Below are 23,819 nucleotides of genomic sequence, written 5' to 3'. Positions count from 1 at the left end.
TCATTGCTCAGGCTACACCACACCCCTTACTGAATGAGGCACCATGGGCTTCAGGGGCCATGTCATACACATGGATGAGTCCACTCCAGGCAGATGCAAGCTCCCCAGCCCCTGCCCTTAAAGTTCTTATAATTCCCAGAGCTTTCACTGATACTGCCTAATTCGATCCTGTACTGGAGATGAGCAGTGCATTTGGCCACACTGCACAATTGGATAACTAATACTTGTACACACAAAAGAGGATTAATGATCAAGTGTCACATTCTAGACACATATTTTACAGTTGTAACTCAAGTGCATACAGATGCACAGCTGTACACTCACACTCATACAGCCATACATGTGGACACACATTAAAAGTTACATATAAGCATGGACAAAAGTGTACACTCATACATAAAATGCAAAGGCACATATGCATACACGTATTTACATACCTGTTCAGGTGCATAGGTGCATGCCCAGACTTTCAGCTTGCTATGTTTGTGTGATTCCGCAAAGAATTCGATATTCCCTCTTTCCTCCTGAGCTGTGTTCTAGTGGTCTCTGTTACAGTTCCTGCCAATAGCTGGTGGAGGGACTGGCTTAAGTGCTTTCAAAGGAAAGCCAGCCAGCACCAGGCCAGCAAAGGAATGTCAGGCATTGCACTCCTTCCTTTTGTTCTGCTTGCATTCTCCTTCAGTGAGGGTCATACCAATCTTTTTAATTGGGAGAAGGTCTCATTTTATTGAATCAAGTCATCAGCTCAGCTCACAATCCTGAGAAGAGCACCAGGGCTTAGATAATGACTCAGCTGGTCTACATGCATGGCTTTTGTTTCGTTTTGTTTCTGGTTTTTTTTGAGATGGATTGTCACTCTATCGCCAAGGCTGGAGTACAGTGGCACCATCTCAGCTCACTGCAACCTCTGCCTCCCAGGTACAAGCAATTCTCCTGCCTCAGCCTCCTGAGCAGCTGGGACTACAGGTGCACGCCGCCATGCCCGGCTAATTTTTTTTTTTTTAATTTTAATAGAGACAGGATTTCACCATGTTGTCCAGGCTGGTCTTGAACTCCTGAGCTCAGGCAGTCCACCCTCCTCGGCCTCCTAAAGTGCTAGGATTACAGGCATGAGCCATCGCGCCCAGCCATGAACTGTTCTCTGAAGTGTAGAGGCAACTAAATAGCTCCATATGAAATTTTTATAATTCCAATAGCATTATTCGTCTTAAGGTAATACATATTCAGGATTCACAGATTCTCAATTTGCATTTTCAAAATTAAAATATGACAGTCTGATCACCATCAATCCCATTCCTTCTTTTTTTGTTGTTCGCTATAATCATTGGAAAGATTATAAAAGATATAACCTTTTTTTATTTCAAGGTTTTCTATCAGAAGAAAAAGTCTTAATGATAAAGAGCAAATGTCTGACAAAGAGGAGGAAGAGGAAAACGTCTATGATGTGGATCTGACTAGCCCCGTTTTTACGTTAATGCCCACTCTGGGTAACTAACGTCTTTCTCTCCCCTCTGAGTTGCCTTCATCTTTAGGGGAGTCTGGGAAGTGACGCTGGAAATAAGAGCACCAGGATAGGAATCAGGACACCTGGGCCCTGTCCTTTATCAGCCCTTGGTGCCCTCTGAGGTCTTAGGCACTGGCTGCAGGAACAGCTATTGATCGAGTGTGGGTAGAGAGTCCGCTAAGGGCTTTCCACATCTTAGCTCACTTCATTCTTCCCACACCTCCATGAGCTAGCAGCTTAGAGGTAATTAAGCAAATTGCCCCAAGTCACAGAACTAGACTAGAGGGGCTCGTGTTTAAAACCAAGTGTGGGCTGCGCATGGTGGCTTACACCTGAAATCCCAGCACTTTGGAAGGTCAAGGTGGGCAGATCACTTGAGGTCAGGAGTTCAAGACCAGCCTGGCCAACATGGTGAAACCCTATCTCTACTAAAAATACAAAAATTAGCCTGGCGAGGTGGTGCATGCCTGTAGTCCCAACTACTCAGGAGGCTGAGGCATGTGAATCCCTTGAACCTGGGAAGCAGAGGTTGCAGTGAGCCATGATCACGCCACTGCACACCAGCCTGGGTAACAGAATGAGACTGTCTCAAAAACAAACAAACAAAAAAGCCAAGTCTGTCTAACTAGTGAGACCAGGCTGTTAACCACCAGTCTTGACTCTAAATCACTTTATCTTTATTGTCTTCATCTGGAAAGTGAGAAGATTGGATTAGATTAGATTCTATAAAATGGTTTATTCTCCTTTTCTGCTCTAAAATTCTCTCCCTCAAGCTTATGGTTCACTATATATAACTTATAATTTCTCCCCCCCACCAAAACCTCTCCATGTTAAAGTTGTTACCAAGGAGTAAAGGGAAGATGGGTCATTTTTAAAAAAATCACTCAGAATGAATTATATTTATCAATTCAGAAGTAACAGTGGATTCATCTATCACTTTATCACTTTATCACTTTATAGTTTACTAAGAGTTGTGTGTCACATCACCTTTCATTTTTATAGAACCAGAGGAGATTGCTATTATTATCCCCATTGTACAGATGAGGATGCTGAGATTCAAAGAGGTGAAGTGACAACTCAAATTTTGCATGGCTAACAAGTTATAGATCTTAGACCTGGAGCTAGTCGAATATTTAGACTTCCAAGTCTAATGTTCCTTCTAGTACCTAGCATCTTCTGAGACTTAAACATTTCTTATTTATCCAGTCAACACACCCTTCTTGTGTTGCCTGTGCAGCATATGAACTTGAACTAACCTTTGCCTCCGGAGAGCTCTCAATCTAGATGAGGAAAGATTTACTTATTAGATCACATTTTCGCCAACAGGAGAATAAGGAGAGTGCTATAGGATCACATTTTAGCCAACAAGAGAATAAGGAGAGTGCTATAGGAACTCCTGGCAAGGAGTCAAGGAAGGCTGTCAGGCAAAGATGACATGGAAGCTGCATCTTAAAGACAGATTAGCAGCAAACTAAGGAAGGAGGAGAAGGGCCTTTAGGCAGAGAGGTTGCAGTTACTGCAAAGATAAACCTGTTGAAGGCATGTGGAGAGAAGCCACGTGTGGGTGGAGCATAGTAGAGTTGTATGTAAAGGGTTAGAAAGGCAGGAGATGGGGCTGGAAATAAAGGAAGAATGTGGCCATCATCTACCACAATAATGAGTTTAGACCTTATTCTGTGGGTAATGGAAACCACTGAAGACAGTGATGTCATCACGTCAGTATTACAAAAGTCAATGAAGGATCGTGTGGGGAGTGGACCAAACTTAGGAAGAGTGTAGAATGGAGATCACAGATTCAGATGCCTAATTGGCCTCTAAATGGTCATCTAGATGGGTGGCTCAGGGTGAGGGGCTGTGGCAGAGGGAGCCATGCCTCTTTAGAGGGTGCAGCCACCACTTGGCACCAGCAGGTGGCGATCTACAATAACAAAGATTCAGTCTTTCCCAGGCTTTATTGTTTTTACTGGACGAAGGCAGAAATTCAGATATTTATTGTGAAATATCCCGATTTTTAAATGTTGAACTAATTTTAAAACTTTAAAATATTATGCAGACCAGTAGGAATAAATTCGGCTGGTTTCCACACCAGGCTGCCATTTGCAACCTCTAGGTGTGAGGTACCTGTTTCAAAGTACTCACAAGGCCTCAGCAGAGATGATGAGGGCTTGGACCCTGGCTGGAGGTGAAAGGAGCACAGGGATTATGAAATCCTTTAAAGGTAAAGATAACAGAATTGAGAATGATGGCCTCAGTAGGAAGAACAAAGGAGGCAAGAACAGTTGGATGACTTGAGGTTTATCAGTACATCCCTCGTCATCCATTCTCATTCTGGGCAAACGTTTTCTTCACAGACAGTGAAATCGGTTGAATTAGTTCAGGATGCCAGTGCGTTAATAATGTTACGTGCAGGGTCATGCATCTGAGTGTAATTATGCATTTGCATGCCATGCCTGAATGAGCAGAGGTAGCTGTGACAAGAAAACATTGCATGAAGCCGTTGCTTCAATTTGCTTGACAAATAAGGGCATGGAGAGGGTTTGGGGAAGTACGGATTTCAGTCAAGTGTTGAAATAATGATCAATGAGACCTTTCATGTCAGAAGAACTAAGCTCTGAATCAGAGACCTGGAGGGCAAACACACCTGCTTGGCACCCACTTCCGACTGGTTTTATGGTCACCTTTATAGAGAAAACCATGTCAGGAGAATTTTGGGGTGGGGGTGCTGTTAATAGAGTCATCTTTATGTTTGAATTGTTGGCATGGCTGGTTACTTAGAAGTTGTTCTTTGGCATAGGTTAAATTATTCAAACCACCCACTACCCTCCAGCATGTGTCTGGCTAGACCTAGCATCCTGACGGAGGTTCAGAGAAGCATTCCCAAGTGAGGGATTGCAGACCCTCCATCTGGGCAATGAAAAGTTTATCTTTTACAGTTCAGCGGCTCTCTCTGTTCTTAGGACATTGTTCCACATACGGCTAATGAATTATTTGGCGTCAGTCCGCTGGTCCACTCTGTTCTGAAGCTTCTTGCTATAGGAGGTGATGGTGAGGGCTGTGGTTAGACCACAGTGGTCCAGATGTGGTAGTTCCCTCTCATGACAAGTGTGTCTGCTTTGGTTTGTGTGTGAAGGTCTCAGACGGACACTGAAGGGAATGTTACCGCCGAGTCAAGCTCAACGGGTGTGAGCATGGAGCCCAGCCACTTCACCAAGACTGGACAGCCTGCTCTGGAAGAACTCACTGGTGAGTATGGAGCCTCAGAAATCTGTGTCTGTTGGTGATGAGGCCTTCCATGCAATACCTGCTGGAACAGCATGAACCCAGCTTGATTACAAGTTGCATTATGGTTGCATTGACTTTGAGCTAAACAAACTTTCTTTCTTTTTTTTTCCTATTATTTTTCTTCTTGTTTTTCTTCCCTTTTCTGTCCCTCTTACAGTTTCTTCCCTCCTCCCCAGAATTGTAAACAAGTCTCTTACTGGTGTGCCAATCCTATTTTTAAGATACATTCAGTTTTATTCATTTAGTGGCTCTGGACTGCACTGATACTTAACTTTGAATCTTCTTGTTTACTCTTCAGATAAAGTTGCTTTTCAACAAGATTTAGAATTCTAAAATAGTGGATTTTGTTTCTGTATAAAAGCACTGATTTAAAATGTGTTCTTAGAGGCCTACATGAATTGGGGGGGGGGGGGAAATTGAAACATGCTTCTTTTTACCAGAAACAAAAAAATATATATAAATTTTATTTAAATGTAATGTAGACAATGATGATTACAGGTACATTATACTGTATGACAGCATAAAATCCACAGCTGTTATATAGTTAATTCTACAAGCATTTATTTTTGGACACTATACTATCACATTCTTAATTAAAGAAGAAAAATCACACCTTAATTAGAATTCTTACTACGGTGGATTCCAGGCTGCCATCTTCTCCGTCTCTTTTCCCCATTCCCCAACTCTGTGTCCCATGCTCCAGCAACTTCTAGTCAGGGAAATGAGTGGTAAGCCATGGATTTATTAGTGGCTGTGTCATTCTTCTCATATCTTACCACTTCCACAGTCGTGTTAAAAACTGAATCCATGCTTAAAATCCATGTATTAAACTGAATATCCCTGACTACAGCATTTTAATAGCCACATTACAGCTGTGGAATTGGTCTGCAGCCCAATGATTGAACCTTACCCATCTAGCAATTAGCCCCAATGATTACTTTCAGAGGATTCTGGTTCCACTGCCTGGGCACAGTGATGGTGCAGAGATTCTTGAAGCCATTTATAAGCAGTCCATCTTAGAATGATTTGGGCCCCACATTTGGGATTGATTTTGTTTCCTTCTCTTCAAGGTTTGTAGCTTTCTTTCATGTGAGTACATGGATAGCACAGGAAAAGGACCAGCAATGAGAAGGGTGTGGAGTTCAGATGGCTGCTCGAGTCTCCTTGCACATTCCAGGTTGTGTTCTGATGTGCAGACATCAAAAGAGCGAGAACAATGCTTCAGATCCCAGCACGGTTCAGATGTGTGGCCCGTGGAGCGGTGTGGATTCCTGTCAGATGTTGAGTCTCAGCAAAATCCACATTTGAAAAGCAAAAGCAGGAGCCAGAGAATATTCCAAATATTACTTAGATTTCAGAGTGACAGATTGCAGTATGTGATCTTCCCCTAATTTTTCTTTTTATCTCCATGTCTCCACTGTACCAGGACTTAAGAGCTCAGAAACCCTGAGATGCTGTCAGTCGGCTGCGGGGAAGAGACTTGTGCAGCCAGTAGTGCTTGACTATGCACTCTTTGGTGTCAAATCAAATGGGGTTGGTCGCTAATGAAAATTCCTTATCAGGGTGACATGTCTTTATATTCAAGCAGTAGAAATCACACATGTGACTATGTTGAATTTTTTTTATGGAGACACTGAATAATGAATAGCATGAGGTTGAATTTAACTTACCCACAGCCAATCCTTTGAAATGACAGTGAATGGTAGGACTATTTAGAAATGGACATTTACATAACTATTTGATCAATTGCTTAGTTCTTCCTCTTACTTATGCAAATGGGTGGGTTTTCCTATGGTGCGTGGTCATGTACAGAGCATTACAGCTGAGAAATGCATCTTGGATGATAGAATTGAAGGAACCACACACACCTGCTTATCATCCTGCTCATGAATTCCTTCTATAGCTTACTGATGACTCATCTTTCAGCCTCTGCTTGAATATTTCTTGGACAAAATGTTGTTCCTTCATAAGGCAGCCCTTTATTTTTTTGCTGTTGTTGACGGCTTCAACAGTTAATGGAGTTCTTTATTCTTACATTTCCAATCACCGGATATAATTCAGCCTTCTGAAGCCCCAGACAGTTTTCATTCTTTTTCATGTTGTAACATATCCCTTAAGGTTTCTTTATTTCCAAGTAAAAATCCTAGATTTTTTCCATGGTCCTTTTGTAACACTTTGATATCCTCCAAACTCAGTCATATTTGGTCACAATGCGATGCTCTCCCAATCATGACTAGTGGCTTGAGGTAGAGCCCTCCTTGGCAAAGTGCAGATCGCTACAGGTAGACACTAAAGTTTTAAGACCTCTCCATATGTATGAGCTGAAAGCTCCCTGCTGTTTCTACTGGAGCTCGATTGTGTTTTTATTGTGTTCAGGCTGTGAGTTAGTGGGTAAATCCTACATTCAGGTCATTGGCAGTTCAGAATGTGATCACCTAAGCACATCAGGTGGGTTACTGTTTTGTGTTCCTACATTGCCCTTGGGATCTGATGTAGAACCCTGGAGGAGGGCAAATATTTCCCAGCACGACCCACAAGAGGTAAACAGGACACTCATATTTACTGAGCCCTCATTTTGTGCTATGTGCCATATCATCTGACTCTCACCTTAACCCTTCTAGCGAGAGGTTTTTATGTCCACTTTACAAATGAGATCCAGAGAGGATAAGTGACTTGTCCAGGGTCCAGTGGCTAATAAGCAGCATTGCCACAATTCAAATATTTATCTGTGGAAAAGTGAAGTCCATGCTTTTCCTACAACCCCACACTGACCAAACATGCGTTGCATAATAAACATTTCTTAGACCTCTATAAATTGTGTGGGGGTTACCAAAAGGAAAGATGAGACACCATCCCCAACTCAAAGATCTTTGACTTTCTGTCTGGGTGCAGTAGCTATACCTGTAATCCCAGCACTTTGGGAGGCCAAGGTGAGAGGATCGCTTGAGGCCAGGAGTTTGAGACTAGCCTGGGCAACACATCGAAGACCTCATCTCTGCAAAGAAAACAAATTAGCCAGGCATGGCCGTGCATCTCTGTAGCCCTAGCTGCATGGGAGGCTGAGGTGGGAGGATCTCTTGAACCCAGGAGTTTGAGGCTGCATTGAGCTATGATCACAGCACTGCACTCCAGCCTGAGCAACAGAGCAAGACCCTGTCTCTAAAAAATAAAATAGTTGAATTTCTAATGGAGGGTTAAGACCAGCAACAATCTGTCATTAATAGAGTGATGGATAAGTAAATATGGCTGTTGTATTTTGTGCATGTGGTTAAGGTAATCAATTGAGGTAATTTGAAAACCTATGCCTAGACTTAGCTTCATAATCAATATTTTCTAAAGGGCCTAGAGCTAACCTAAGAATCAATATTTTTTTAGCAGGCTTATATATATAAAATGTGGCCAAATTGGCAGTAAAAGATTTCACTGATGGCCCAGAAGGCAGATGCAGTTACATTCCTCCAAAGTCATTAGGGGAAGGTATAATAGACATTCATCTTTGCTTTTGTTTAAAAACACATACATATATATGTATTTTAAAGCACTGGGAGGGAAATGCAAGTTGACCACTTTTCAGATAAGAGAAAAATGCCTTCCAAATTTCTCTGGGTTAAAAGGTGGAAGGAGAAATTGGAAAGCACTTGCGTTTTCAAGTAAATTTCCTCCATGAAATCATGGGTATATCATTTACTCCATTCCAGCCTCCAGGCACCACCATGCCAAGAATGACCTAAGAAAGTTGGCATCTATCTCAGAAGAAAAGTTAGTTCTTCTGAGAAACTATATTTCTTAGCTGCCTTGTCCCCTGTTAATGGCAATTGCTGGAAGTTCAACTTGGTGTCTGATGTCAATTCTACTTGCTGCTGCTTGGTGTCTAATGTAAATTCTGCTTGTGCTATGTTCTAGATGGAGATTTCTTTGAAAATATTGCTCAACACTTGAAAATAGTCCTAGGCTTTTAAAGACCCATGATTGTGCTTCCTCAGTCTTCTCAGCTCTCCCTAAAATTACTCTGAGGGAGAAAATATATAATTCTATTAATCATTATTGTAGTTATTGCCCCTCTCCTCTTCCCTTTGTAAGGCTAAAAGAAACGGAACTAGGCCATGTGCGGTGGCTCACGCCTGTAATCCCAGCACTTTGGGAAGCCGAGGTGGGTGGATCACCTGAGGCCAGGAGTTCAAGACCAGCCTGGCTAACGTGGTGAAACCCTGTATCTACTAAAAACAAACAAAAAAATTAGCCAGGTGTGGTGGTGGGCGCCTGTAATCCCAGCTACTCAGGAGGCTGAGGCAGAAGAATTGCTTCCACTCAGGAGGTGGAGGTTGCAGTGAGCTGAGATGGTGCCACTGCACTCCAACCTGGGTGACAGAGCAAGACTCTGTCTCAAAAAAAGAAAGAAAGAAACAGAATTGTCAGAGAAGCCAAAACAGGACTGCACTGTGTCCTAGCTTGTGTGTGGCATATTTCTCATGGTACACTAGTGCCAGCTCAGCTCAAATGCTGCTCAGCCAAGTGTCTTGTGGAAAGTTTTGCCCAGGGAATGGAATACTGTGGTGCTGACAAAGAGGAACCCAGCTGTCTGTTTTCTTTCCTTTTCTTTTCTTCTCTTTTCTTTTCCTTTCCTTTCCTTTTCTTCTCTTTTCTTTTCCTTTCCTTTCCTTTTCTTCTCTTTCTTTCTTTTCTTTTCTTCCCCTTTCCCCTTTCCTTTCCATTCCGTTCCATTCCATTCCATTCCGTTCCGTTCCGTTCCATTCCATTTCTTTTCTTTCCCTTTCCCTTTCCCTTTCCATTTCCATTTTCATTTCCATTTTCCTTTCCTTTCCTTTTCTTTCTTTCTTCTTTCTTTTTCTTTTTCCTTTCCTTTTCTCTTTTCTTTCCTTTCCTTTTCTCTTCTCTTCTCTTCTTTCTTTCCCTTCCTTCCTTCCATCTGCCTTCCCTTCCCTTCCCTTCCCTTCCCTTCCCTTCCCTTCCCTTCCCTTCCTTTACTTTCCTTTTCTTCCTTCTTTTCTTTCTTGGCTGGCTGGCTTTCTGTCTGTCTTTTCTTTCTTGCTTGCTTGCTTGTTTTCTTGCCTTCTTGTCTTTCTGTCTTTCTTGTCTTTCTTTCCTCCTTTCCTTTCTTTCCTTCCCTCTCCTTCCCTTCCCTTCCCTTCCTTTCCCTTCCTCCCTTCCTCCCTTCACTCTCTGTTACCCAGGCTGGATTGCAATGGCACAATCTCAGCTGACTGCAACCTCTGCCTTCTAAACTAAAGACATCATCCAACCTTAGCCTCCAGAGTAGCTGGCACTACAGGTGTATGCCATCAGCCAGGGTTTTGCCATGTTTCCCAGGCTGGTCTTGAACTCCCAGGCTCAAGCGATCTGCCCACTTTGGCTTCCCAAATGCTGGGATTATAGGCGTGAGCCACTGCACCTGGCCCCCAGCTGTTTCTTGAAGGCTCCCTGCTCTAGAGCACCAGCTGGCTTGTGTTGAGTGCTTATGGTGGGCACTGTGCTAAGGGATCTCCAGGCCTGATCCCAGTTTGTCTCCACACATGTCCTTTGAGGTCAGTACTACCACTGTGTTCCTTTTAGAAAAGTGAAATCTGAAGGACAGAGAGGACCAGCACCTTCCCCACAGTCATACAGCCAGTAAGTAGAGGAGCTTGAATTTGAGGTGACGTAATACATCTAACAAGGAAGAAGGCAACCTTTCTCTGTATAAATATTTGTGATTAACAGGTGCACATCTTCTAGCTACTGCAAGCTATGCTTGCAAAGTAGGGCCTAAAATAGCTGCATATATCACCAATAGGTGAGAAAACAAAATGCTTCACTCATTTTTGCATGGGTAGAAAATGACTACCTGGTTGGACCTAACCTGAGCATGTCTCTGTTGGAGACACTGTGGAAACGTGTTTATATCTCAGACTAGGCACTTGGCTTCTCGCACATGCTAGACTTCACCTATTTAAGGAGGCACCTAAAGGAAGAATCTCCTTGGACTTCACACTTCCTTTGGGCTTCCATTCACACTTCCATTCAATCATTCATTCATTCTCAAATCCTTATTAAGCACCCACAGCAAGGCACATGCTGAGCATGGAATATGGTTATGGTCATAGACATGGATGCTGCCGTTATGAAGCTCATGGTTGGTCAGAGAATTAAACTAGTCTTAACCCTCATCTTTCCAGGGGAAGATCCTGAGGCTCGGAGGCTGCGGACAGTGAAGAACATCGCTGATCTGCGGCAGAATTTGGAGGAAACCATGTCCAGTTTAAGGGGAACTCAGGTTACACACAGGTATCTGCAGTGTGAATTACTTTACTGAACTACCTGGTACCCTAATTTTCTCCTGTGTTTGTTCATACCCCTAGCAAAGTGATTTGGTTATAATGGATATATAGCCTTGCTTTCCAAATGTGCCGGAATTCACAAAGAATGCCATACAACATGCAGAAGAGAGTTATAGGAAACAAAAAATTAGTATAGACAGATTTTTCTCAAAAGCAGAAGGTTGCTAAATCCATTCAACAAAGGATACTGTAGACCAGCTCTATTTAAATTTCACTTTACTTGCATTTTCTATAACTGTCTGGTGCTGTTGAAATGAGCAGGTGAACTATATTTGACCTGTGTGATAAACTGAATAGCTTGAATTCCTACCCACTCTTCTGATATGCAGCACTCTGTAATATTGTTAGTCATGCATGTGCATAAAACATGTAAGGAAACATTTATAAAAACTTATGATCGTGTTTAAACTCTGATTTAGTTGGATGAAATCTAGCATTACATTGGAAACATTTATCAGGTGCTGTCATTGTTGAATAAGAAGTTGAAGAGGATGCAAACCTGGGATGTCTTTTGTGATTTGGGCAGGAGGAGGTTTTATAGTTTGTGGAAATCAAGGAAAGTTCTTGTTGTCCCCACTGAGCTCCCAGGGAGTCTCCTTTGCTTCTCCAATTTCAGTTTCTTTGATAAGTGGCTGCGGCAAGGAAACCACAGGGCTTCCCCACTGTCAGCAGTTTTGGAAGATTGGGGTTAACCACTGTGGGTTCCATCTCCAATAGGACCGAGGCCCAAAACAAGGGGTCCAATCTGAGAAAAATAAGGCCACTTCCAAGATCAGAGGAAAACAAAAACAGCTTAAGGGACCAAATTGGCTCTTCCAGAGGAGAATAAACTCGGGAGTTTGGGGGTGGTACCCTCTTAAACCTTTAGGTATCTGAATGAAGGGGAGTCAGATATTGGATCTTGTGATTCTACCATTAGGTGTGAAACATCCCTCTTTCCACTATTGTCACTGACACTGACTTAATGTTGGCATAGCAGTTTGACGGTGGGATGGTAATTATGACAGGAGGGAAGACTTCAGTGGTTTCTTCTGCAGGGAAGAATCTCATTCTCTGCTCAGTGAGGAAATTTCAGTTTTCCTGTGAAAGTACAGATGAGTCTTGACTGGGTTGCAAGAAACTGCAGCGCTGTGAAAACAGTGGAAGACAGACTCTGCCAAGAGATTGAGCTCATCCTTGGGCAGATTCTGGTCCATGTAACTTGATTGAAGAGGGAACTCAAGCCCAGGCATTTACCAATCTTTCCAGGCTTTTTGGATGAAATATGAGAAAAGCAAAAGTCTGGGGGAAGTGAACCTTAGAGGGTTAGAAAATTAGAACTGTGTTCACTGCTCAGTTGGGAGGGAGCTGAGGATGTAAAATGTGGTATTAGGAACTCCTGGTGGGTGGAGAATCCCACCCTTAGGAAAAGAAGGCTGTGATGCAACATCCTAGAATGAATGGGCAAGCAGGAACCTTCATGCCCCATCCTAATCAGTTCAGCATTTTCTAGTATTTTCTTTCCCAGATTGGAAAGAAAATTCTTTTTATTTTATTTTATTTTTTTTTGTGAGGTTGGGGGGATGGAGTCTCACTCTCTGTCGCCAGGCTGGAGTGCAGTGACACAATCTCAGCTCACTGCAACCTCCGCCTCCTGGGTTCAAGCAGTTCTCCTGCCTCAGCCTCCCAAGTAGCTGGGACTACAGGCACATGCCACCACGCCCAGCTAATTTTTGTATTTTTAGTAGAGATAGGGTTTCACCATGTTGGCCAGGATGGTCTCGATCTCTTGACTTCATGATCCGCCCTCCTCAGTCTCCCAAAGTGCTGGGATTACAGGCACTGCATCTGGCCTGGAAAGTGAGCCATTGCATCTGGCCTGGAAAGAAAATTCTAGTAGTTGAGGTCATTTAATTAAAGTAATTCGTTTCTTGTACCATGAGTTAGCAGGAAAAGTCTCCAGTAGGCTTTTCAGAATGTTATGTAGATGTGTAGCTTTCCTTTTTCATTTTGAGCAGAGGAAGCACATCAGGTGGTACATGGGGGCCGGCTGTGTTATCCTATTTTATATATGAGGATTATTTCATAATTCTAAATAATTAAAGAACATATAAACTGTGAAGGATATTAGGTACCTTTGAGTCTAATCAGGTTGGTTTTGTTTCTAGCACATTGGAAACCACGTTTGACACCAATATCACCACGGAGATGAGTGGCCGTGGCATACTCAGCTTGACAGGGAGGCCAACACCTCTGTCCTGGAGACTGGGCCAGTCCAGCCCTCGGCTCCAAGCAGGAGATGCCCCCTCAATGGGCAATGGGTACCCCCCTCGAGCCAACGCCAGCCGGTTCATCAACACTGAGTCAGGTCGCTATGTGTACTCCGCCCCTCTGAGAAGGCAGCTGGCCTCCCGGGGCAGCAGTGTCTGCCACGTGGACATCTCAGACAAGGCAGGAGATGAGATGGACCTGGAAGGCATCAGCATGGACGCCCCCGGCTACATGAGCGATGGGGATGTTCTGAGCAAGAACATCCGGACCGATGACATTACAAGCGGGTAAGTACCTGGGGCCGCCCTTTCTCCCAGAGAGAAAGAGGGCTTGGCACCTGGCTTCTCTTTTGTAGGGCTCTATTTGAGTCTTCTGGAGGAGGTCAAACTGCCCACCTGAGTTTCTGCTGTCCATATCAAAGGCTGTGTGGCATGGAGGGAAACGCTGCTGGGCTGTGAGTCTGAAGGCCTGGGTAGTCCAGGCTTGGCCAGTAACTCACAACAGAGTAACACCTGAAAACAAACCATGTTGCGTCAGTCCCTTAAGCCAAACCTTGCACGGAGGATGGACTCCTTGCAGGTTAGACGGCTTCCCTGGGCCTATGAGATCTGGCCTGTACCTGCCTCTTAGATCTCATCTTCCTCTTTCCTACCTATTTCCCTGCTGCAGCTGTCCCTTCCAATCCTTGATCTTGTCAAGCTCTTTCCAGCCTCACGGCCTTGCACTCTGTTTCTCAGCCTGGATTCTGCTTCCCAGATCTTTGCGTGGTAGGTCCTTCTTGCTGCTCAGCTGACACCTCCTTGGAGGGGCCCTCCTTGACTGTGCAATTTGAAGTAGGTGTGTGTCCTGCCTCCTGCCCTAGGCATCTCCACCGTTCTGTGGCAGGCTCCTTTGGAAGATTATCGCTATTTGAAATTAGCCTGATTATGTGTATATCCTCTGTTGCCTCCCGGCCCCCTCCTACTTGCAGCAATAAGCACCATAAAGCAATGACTTGTCTTGCGTGTTCACCACAGGATCCCCAGTGTGTTGTGTATAATAGGAGCTCATAAATATTGCTAAATCAATGAACATGTGAATCAGTGAATGAATGAACAAACCCAGCCTCCTTGTTTCTCTGTGTGCTCGTATATGAAGTGAAGGGGAGTGATGAGATGACGTCTAAGGAATCTTTCAGTTGGGGCCTGTCATGACTGTATAGCACGAGGCCTTGCTGGTAACTTGTTCATGCTCCCCTCTCAGATCACCCTGCAGACTTAAGGTGCAGTGAGTTATTTCACTTGCCTGGGACTTCTTCCTTCATCTGTTAACATGACTTGCCCAGAAGTTCTCCAAGATCTTTTCCACCTTGAATGTTCTAGCTGTTAAAGTTACAGATAAGAAAAAGCAGAAATACTAATTGTGCCACTCATTTCCATGAAAATAATGATCAAGAACCCAATGGGTGAGTCAGTATTTTTATAATTTAAATAATAGCTAACTCTCCTATATGCCAAACACAGTGCTAGGTGCTTTACTTTTATACTCTCTTGTTCTATCTCCATAGCAATCCTTTGAGGTAGATGATATCATAGTCCCCATTTTAGAGATGAGGAAAGTGAAGTCCAGGAAGGTTAAATAACTTGCCCAAGGGCTTGCAGCTATTAGGGACAGAGCGTAATAGTGTACCATCTTGCCAACATTTTATTGCTGTATTGAAATATTACAACTACTAGAGTTTATTTCAAAATTAATTTGATTTTCCTCTGTTCTACCTCTGTGACTAGAAGTGTTCTTTTATTTCATTAAAAGCTGAGGCATAGAGGTGCTTTGGTTTTCAGCCTGTTACTTTTAGAACTATCTTGGGTAGTGAAATCTTTGAAAACAGGATCCACCAAACTTTTGCAGGCACAAAAGGAAAATTTCCCCTTTACCCTCTGAAGGTTTACTGGAAAATCATCTCACAAAAGGCAGATTCGTTGGAGAAAGGACATACAAATTTACTTAATGTATATACACAGAAGCCTTCAGAATGAACACCCAAAGATATAGGGGAGATTGTCCAATTTTATGCTTAGGTTCTACAAAGTATGGGCAGCTGTGTAGAAATATGATTGGGCAAAAAGGGTATGATCTAATGCTAGTAGATGGAGTGGGGAAATCAAGCAAGGTTCTTCTTGGCCCTTCTGAGAAGCATTCCTGCCTTCTGGGTGTGGGGCAGAGCCCTCTCTGTAATGGAGGTTTCTACAATCAAACAAGGTGGGTCAGATAATTTCCTTATGTCCAGGCTTCACACAGAAAGGAAGAGGGAAAATTAGAATGTTTGGAGGTTTTATGACTGGCTTTGGGGAAAAAGGGTTCTGATTTCTATGGCCTACCTAGGGGCAGAGGGATTCTAGTTTCTATGGCTGACCTCAGGGGAAATAGGATTGAGAGACCAGAGGGCAGAAAAAGGTCAGAGAAAAACTTTCGCTTCTGAGGCCTTTATTTTGTAGTGTTTTCTGAGCCCCAACACCTTAGAGTACAACAAATTTCTGCTGCCTGGAATGGCTGACGCAATTAATGGACTGAGAAATTAAATGACCTGGTAACTTAGAGCATCCTTTTTTTCTAGTTTTCCATAAACATGAAAAACAATAGCATACACCTATTACTACAACTGAATTGCACATAATGTAATCTTTGTATTATTGTTTAGAAAACTTTTGGTATCTAGCGTGGACTCAGATTTATTATTATCAATTCCCATTTTCATATACTACCAAACAAATTCTGGCTTGGTTTGAGGTTTTTGTATCCCGTAATAAAGAGTTGATTTTATTGTCAAACCAGTCTTTCAATTCTAAAAAGATGGCCAGTGAATTCATTTTGATGTAGTGTTGATTATGTCCACAAGGTGGAGACATTGAAACACTCTAACCTGAATCTTAGTGATAGCCTAGTGAGAAACTCCTGGTTTCTTTAACCATCCAAACCAGAGCCTTTACCTTTGCTTAAAAGCACCGATGTTTACATTTCAGTTCCAGCTTTGCCAAGCTTACGTTTTAGCATGTGTGATAGCACTTAGAGCAAGTGTAGATAAAAAGTTCAGAAATGTAAGCAAAGCACCCAATTACTGAAACTGGAGAACTTTGGTCTGGTTTCTCATCCTGTTCCTTTTAATGTAGAAATGTACCCTCAGCATGAGGAGAGGTAGCCCAGTTGGAACCTAATGCTCCTTCTAGTTGTAGCATTCTAGAACACTTGGTAAGCATGTCTCCACTCTGTGGAAATGCATGTGAATTTCTGCTTTGAGGCCAAATTACCAGTTTGTGTTTACACCCAGAGTTCAGGGCAAGACACTTAATGTCTTTTCTACTCATATCATTTTCTTCCTATAAACTGGCAAGGTTGTAAACATTGAAAGGCTGGTTATTCTGTGCTTCAGAATCTGCTGAATAAGGCATTGTTGAGGCAATTGAAGTAGTGAAAGGGAAATAGGCTGGGATATCATATTGGGCAGACCAGGGCTTAAACCCTGCTCAACCTCTTGCCAGCTCTGTGACGTTAGGCATGTCATTTGACTTCCCTGAGCTTTGAAGTGCTACAATCAATATGGTTTTTAAACCTTCAGCTGGATTTCTCTTTGCAGTTGTATCTGATAAAGACCAAAATCCCAGTCAGAGTCTAGATGCCTTATCGCCCTCAAACATCCAGGCGCTTGGAAACAATGAAATGATTAAAGCTTTTGTCCAGATGTTTATTTGGCTTAGTAGAAACGTAGCCTTGATGTATGAGTAATATATCAATCTGTACAGAGGCTCTTTGAGGAAAGTTCTTGTAAAAGTTTATAGCAAGTTTATTTAGAAAATCTGATATGGAAGTAAATTCTGGTTTCTAAAAACCTAAGACCTCTGTTTTTAAAGTGATGCTGTACTTCGGCTTGGCATAACAGCTATTTTTTGATGCCTCTAGTTCATTTTCTTTACTGGTGTATGCATGTGCACCTGTGTGTATCCTTCATTTTTCCCTATGGTAGGGCTGAAATTACTTTATTACCATATTACCATGTAGTTTAGCTAAGAATTAAGGGCAAATGCCTTTTACACTTTGTGTGTGTGTATTCTTATATTGTGCCTGGTATATACCAGGCATGTCTAAATACTTTACAGGTTGTTATCTGATCTCACTCATCCCTTTTATTGGATTGATAAATTGGGCATTGGCTGTAGTGGGGAGGAAATTAAAATAACAGATGAAATTTCTCTTACTAGGTTTTGATCTGTGAAGTCAATCTTCTACTCATATTCTAAAAATTCAAAGTGCCATATGGTACAGAATAAAATTAAAGGGGCAAACTCCACATCCATATGTTTGAAATGATTTTTTTTTTCTTTTCAAAGGAGGCACTGAGTTGTATAATGTTCCAAAGTATAAATATATATCCCTTTATGGACAAAAAAATGACCCTTTAAATGTAACATCAGAAGTTTCTCCCTCTCAGAACCTTTGATGGCTTCCCATTGCTTGTGGGAACAGATCTGAATGCCTTAACTGACTGTGGAGGCTCATCATGGCCTCTGCCTCATCTGCCTTCGCTGACTTACCCCCGGCCACATTTCCCTTCACACACTCCAGACTTCCCACTGCTCTAGGCTACCTGCCACCACCAAAAGCTGGTTCCTGCATTTGCAAAGCCCTGCCTCTGGTTCCTGCATTTGCAAAGCCCTCCCTCCTGGGACATGCTGCTTTCTTCCTGGAATTCCTTTACCCTCATGCCCATCTGACTAATCCTGAAGAAAACATCTCCCCTGTGATGTCCTCTGGGATTCCCCCAGTCAGAGTTAGCTCTGTCTCACGTGTTTCTGGTAGTCTTGGTTCACACCTACCCTTATGTATAAGCATTTCACTTTGCATGGGAAGTGTTTGAGAGGCACTGGATGGTACTGAGGAAAGAGTATGTTCTTAAAAGGCAAACAGACTTGAGATTTAATCCTGGCTCTGCCAAGTGAACTGGAACAAGTTCTTAACCTTTGAATATTAGAGATGGAGCTTGAAAAGAACAGGCAAGAATCTGAGATGCACAAGAAATGTTATGCACGTGTGTGTGTGTGTGTGTGTCTTTCTCCACTAAACTTGGAGTTCCTAGCAGGCAGACAGCACTCATTATTTTTCTAAACCCAGAGACTGGGACATAGCAGGTATTTAATATTTTGAGAATGGTCTATTCTTGATGCCTACTCTGACAGGACCTTATGCTTATATAACTCGCTACCACACGCTATGAAGCTCAGTGGTTCTATTTACAGAACACTTGGAGAAAGCCAGCTTAGCCTGTGGTGTCCATCTAGTGGTTGATAGAGGATGTGATGCTGTGGTCTCAATTTCTTTTCACTGTGAGTCATTGTGTTGGTTTAAAGCCCCTGGCTGGTGATATTTAGGGCTAAGGATGTTGGCTTTTGAGAATGAGGCTGATCAATAGCCTTGTGTGGAGAGAAAACAGGGTGTAAGCATTTGGTCTTCCACAGTGGCTTTTTCGGGGCTGCTGTCTTCCCTCCTTGGTGGCAGAAATTACTCCATCAACAAATATGGGCACAGATGCCTGCTGGGAGACTCCGTTCTTCAGAATTTGAGGAACTCATTCATGCTGAATTAATTAAAGTCATCCCTCAGTGTCCATGAGGGATTGGTTTCAGGACCCCCAGAAAATACCAAAATCTGTGGATGCTCAAGTTTCTCATGTAAAATTGCATAGTATTTGCATACAACCTATGTACATCCTCCTATATACTTTAAATCATCTCTAGATTACCTATAATATCTAATACAATGTAAATGCTATATGGATAGTTGTTATACTTTATTTTTGTTTGTATTATTTGTTCATAAGAGGGTGCTTCATGCTCTCATGCATCATTTGCATATATAATGTCCTGTATCTTTTCCTTTATTGCCTGTCAGGTCATCTCCTCTCTGATTCCATCCAAGCAGAGGTAGTGACCTTTCTGTGTGCTCCCTTGTTACTTGCTGTATCTGTATTAGCACTGGTAGCACTACATCAGAATTGGTTTATTAGTGTTTGTATGTATGAATGTGTGTATACGTGTGTGTGTATATGCATGTGTGTGTGTATATATATACATGTATATATGATAGGAAAGACAAAACCCAAACCTGATGTAAGTTCTAAAGGTTAAGGTCAAATCTGTCTTGAATGCTCCTGTATCTTCATTGGCTGGCACTGTGCCTGCCTGTTGCATAGTAAGCAGTCAATAAATATTTGTTGGCTGGGCATGGTGGCTCACATCTGCAATCCCAGCACTTTGGGAGGCTGACATGGGAGGATCATTTGAGCCTAGGAGTTCAAGACCAGCCTATGCAACATAGTGAGACCTGTTGCTACAAAAAATTTAAAAGCTGTTCGTGGTGGCATGTTCCTGTGGTCCCAGCTGAGGTGTAAGTGTCACTTGAGTCCAGGAGGTTTAGGCTGCAGCGAGTTGTGATTACACCATTGCACTCCAACCTGAATGACAGAGCAAGACCTTGTCTCAGAAAAAAAAAAAAAAATGTCAAATGAATGCTACAACTAACTTTAAAAATGGCAAGGCCAAACATATTCCTCTAAATGAATTGGTGCCTATGATTGTAGCCCCATTGAGTTTGAGGACCTAGCCACATGTCTTTCTTCTTCTGGGCCCTGTCATTTTGGACTGCCTCTAACCCTGTGAGCTTGACCTTGCCAGTACAAAAAAAAGAGAGAACTAGGGGCATTTGCCATGTGGACTGATGGAAGATAGACATGCACCTGTTCATCTCTTCCTTCCTTCACTGAACATTGTGGGACAAATGTGTGAGGTGTTTCTCACCAAGTCAGCATAGAACATAGCAGACAGTACCCTGAGTCAAAGGGGATAGATTAATAGCATGAAAGGCTCTTTCTTATCTGGTGAATCTCTCCAGACCAGACCTGGAGTGACCTTGATAGGCTGTTGTTTCTGGCAGACTGATAGAAGAGAAAGCCAGAGTACTCCTTACAGCCTAACACACCCTGGAGCCAAGATAAATGAATTTAGGAGAGGCTGTCCTGAAAGGCACTGATTCATGGCAGGTTCCAGCAGGGTGTGGCAGGCATCTTGAGATTTGGAAAGGATAGGTTCTTGTTTCTGTAGTCTGATCCCACTGAAATGATCTTGGCTTTTGGCGCTCTTGAAAGGCTTGGGAAGTTCAGGTTGCCAGCCAGCGGGCTGGTCTCAGTGGAATTAGGAAGACTGAGCTGTCAAGGAAAGGTAAAGACTCAGCTATGTGAACATACCCATCTGTAGGGCTTGGAGCCAATGAATGGAAAGTCTCTCTTCCCAACACTCAGACACTAAATATGTGGGTTGCTTTCCCCACACAACCAATTCTCCTACACCAGCTGAGCATCCTATAATTCAATTCAATTTGGACACCATCTACCTAGAGTTAGCCTAGACCCCACAGGTTAAGGGCTCAGTTCCACAAGATTGCCACACCCCCGACACACACACACACACACACACACACACACACACGCTCTCTCTCTTTCTCTCTCTCTATCTCTCCAGATGCCAATCACAAGTCATAGGTCCCAAGGTTACCCACACTTCTGTCCAACTTGGCTGCAAATCAGGAGTTCCCATGACCTCCCTTACATGCAGTAATTTGCTAGAATGGCTCACAGAACTCAGGGGAACACTTATTTACTGTGGCTGGTGTGTTATAAAGCATATGGTAAAGGATACATTTGAACAGCCAGATGAAGAGGTGCATAGTGCAAGGTATGGGGGTGGTGCGGAGCTTCCATGCCGTCTCCATGAGTGCCACCATCCCAGCAACACTGTATGTCCACCAACCTGGAAGCTCTCTGAGTCCCATAGTTGAATGTTTTTTTGGAGACTCTATTATGTAGCCATGACTAGTTAAATCACTGGCCATCAGCAATTAAGTCCATCTCCATCCCTGCCTAACTGTCTCCTTACTGTCTTGGAGGTCAGAGGGCAGAGATGAAAGTTCCAATGCTCTAATCACATGGTTGGTTTGTCTTGTCTTGCAACCAGCTCCTATCTTCCAAGAGTCACCTCAGTAGCATAAGCCCAGGTATGTTTGAAAGGGGTTTGCTATGAATAACAAAAGATGCTCCTCTTACCCCTATCAAGAAATTCCAAAGACTTAGGAGCTCTGTGCCAGGCACTGGGAGCAGAGACCAAATATGCATTTCTCATTATGTCGCAGCAAGTCACTTACCCCTAATGCACTGCCCTCCTCTTAAAACAGACAGACTTAAAAGATGCAATGAGGCTCCAAGATGAAGGAACAGGCCCAGAGTAGCCCAACAGGTTGGTGATGGGGCTGGGCCAGATCCAGTCTAGGGGTCTTTCCATGCCTCTCTGCTTCCCTCAGTGTCTACTTGCTGACAGCTCTTAATAGTGTATGAGTTCACAGAAATCATAAATACTTTTCCCTGTCTGATATTTTCCTTGGTGTTAAATATCCCAGGCAAGCACAATGGTCTCTTTTCCTAAGCAGCTCTCTAGGTAGAGTAAGCAAGCGCAGAGTCATGCAGAGGACAAGATTAATTTCCCCAAGTGCTGCAGAACAAATGACAGCTTTCCCTGCGTGTTTGTGATGTTGTCTGACATGGGTGGTTTGGCGGATGGATGGCTCTGGCTACCAATATCAGTCATCCCTGATGGCTGGGGCAGCATCAACTGAACACCTCTTCTCCCTCCACGGTGGACTCACTTGATGTACTGAGTGCGGGAAACCTACTAGCCCTTGTCGGCATCTGGGTAGGCAGTCTCATCAGAGGAGAAAGAATACCTGAGCTGCCAGCCCACTGGAGGAGGAGAAATTCTCCAGCACTCCCATGCGCACTCTGTCCACTGCTGGTGACGACAGACTTAGCAGGCTGAGACCTGGATTAAAAAGAGATTTACTGGGGGACAGCCTCATGGAGAAATGAAGTGTGGTCCAGCTTTGACGTGGGCAGCCCAGACTGCCACAGATGTCTAATGGCAAATGCTGGCTTAGTAATTTCTGGGGAAGAGAGAGAAAAAAAAAAATAAATGGGCGTCTTGTCTTCTCAGGAAACTAGGGTTGGGCCTCGATTTCTTGGGAATTTCCTATCTAGCTTTGAGGCTTGAATCCCTTCCTGCCTCCCTCCCACCCCTGCATCCTGTGGGAAGGAAAAAGAAGAAGGGAACAAAAGTGGGTGCTTTGGGAGAAGGAAGTCTCGGGCCCTTCTTGAGAGGCCTCCAAATGGGCTGCTCCCTGCCTGCCACCCACCCTTACAGATGTCCTCCTCCTCCCATAGCTTTCCAAAGAACAGGCTCTTCTGGCCTTGGACACTGGAAACCTTTCCTTTGGCTTACCTTCTGGGACGGCTCCAGGCAAAAGGCAGTAAAATCCCGTGTAAAAAGTGTTTATTGAGTTTGTTATATGCTAGAGACTATGCTAAAAGCACTGAGACCAAGGGAAATGAGTAAGACCAGGTTGCCAAGATCCTAATGCTGTGAAGGGAAGATCATGCAACAGGGCACTGTGTAGGTCAACATAAGAGTAGTGAGTGAAGGAGGCCAGTGAGGAAGCGATGGCTTGTGTTGGAACACAAATACCCTTACCATAAGGTGAGGGTCGGTGGGAAAAATGTGGGCTGTGGAGTTTGACCTGCAGTCCAGGCTGGTTCCACCATTCTTAGTTGTGTGTCCTTGAGCAACCTATTTAATTTCACTGTGCCCATCTCATAGGTTTGATGTGAGGTTTCAGTGAGATCATGGTGTGTACTCTCAGCCCAGTGCCTGGCATGCGTGCTCTAAGCACTCAGCAGGGTTCACTACCATATTGTCCACCATTGTCACTACCAGCAGCAGTGGTAGCACCTTGAGGACATGTGAGCTGGGCCTCACAGGATAAACAAGGGCCCAGGCAGACCAATAGCATAAGGACATACAGGCATTGTCATGTTATTATCAGGTTGGTGCTTGGGTGGGTTGCAGATTCAAGATGGAGGTTGGGAGGCAGTGGGCTCAGGTTAGAAGCTATTCCAGAGTCCACGCAGCAGAGGCACAGGGCTGGGTAAGGCCAGGGCCAGGGGAACAGATGCACAATGAGATTAAAGACACTTTTTACATTAAACTCAGCCTGACGTGGGGGCCAGTTACACAGGGGACAAAAGGAGACAGAGAAGATAAGGATGGCTCCCAAGCTCCAGCCTGTGTCGTAACTGCTGAGAAATAGTTGATGTCTGTCCTCAGCACCCTTTGTCATTTCCTAGCTTTCCCTCTTGCATGTTAGCACCCACCCTGTGCCCCTAGATTGTCTCAGGCCTTCCAGGCCACCCCCAGACCAGGCTGGGTTGAATGTTTAAGGAGAGTGTAGAATATGATTCCAGGAGCCTTAGGAAAACCCAGTCCCACAGCCTGCCAACTCTTGCCCCCGGAGGAACTCAGGGCCCAGAGGGGAAGAACACC

The 23,819-nt window shown here is 43.7% G+C and overlaps 1 protein-coding gene across 18 annotated transcripts in view; it reads left to right on the top strand.

The window, feature by feature from the left end:
- Nucleotides 1-23,819, top strand: part of NAV2 (neuron navigator 2) — an 882,771-nt gene that overhangs the window by 690,771 nt on the left and 168,181 nt on the right. For all 18 annotated transcript variants that reach the window (XM_063728134.1, XM_063728135.1, XM_024254960.2 and 15 more), the window contains 3 exons: nt 4,635-4,747; nt 10,960-11,068; nt 13,269-13,658. In XM_063728134.1, the coding sequence (XP_063584204.1) occupies nt 4,635-4,747; nt 10,960-11,068; nt 13,269-13,658 (612 nt within the window). The remainder of the gene's footprint in view (nt 1-4,634; nt 4,748-10,959; nt 11,069-13,268; nt 13,659-23,819) is intronic.

Source organism: Pongo abelii, chromosome 9 (assembly GCF_028885655.2).
Source record: "Pongo abelii isolate AG06213 chromosome 9, NHGRI_mPonAbe1-v2.0_pri, whole genome shotgun sequence".
Lineage (NCBI taxonomy): Eukaryota > Metazoa > Chordata > Mammalia > Primates > Hominidae > Pongo > Pongo abelii.
The sequence above is the reverse complement of the archived record's forward strand: the minus strand, read 5'-3'. Positions and strand labels throughout refer to the sequence as shown.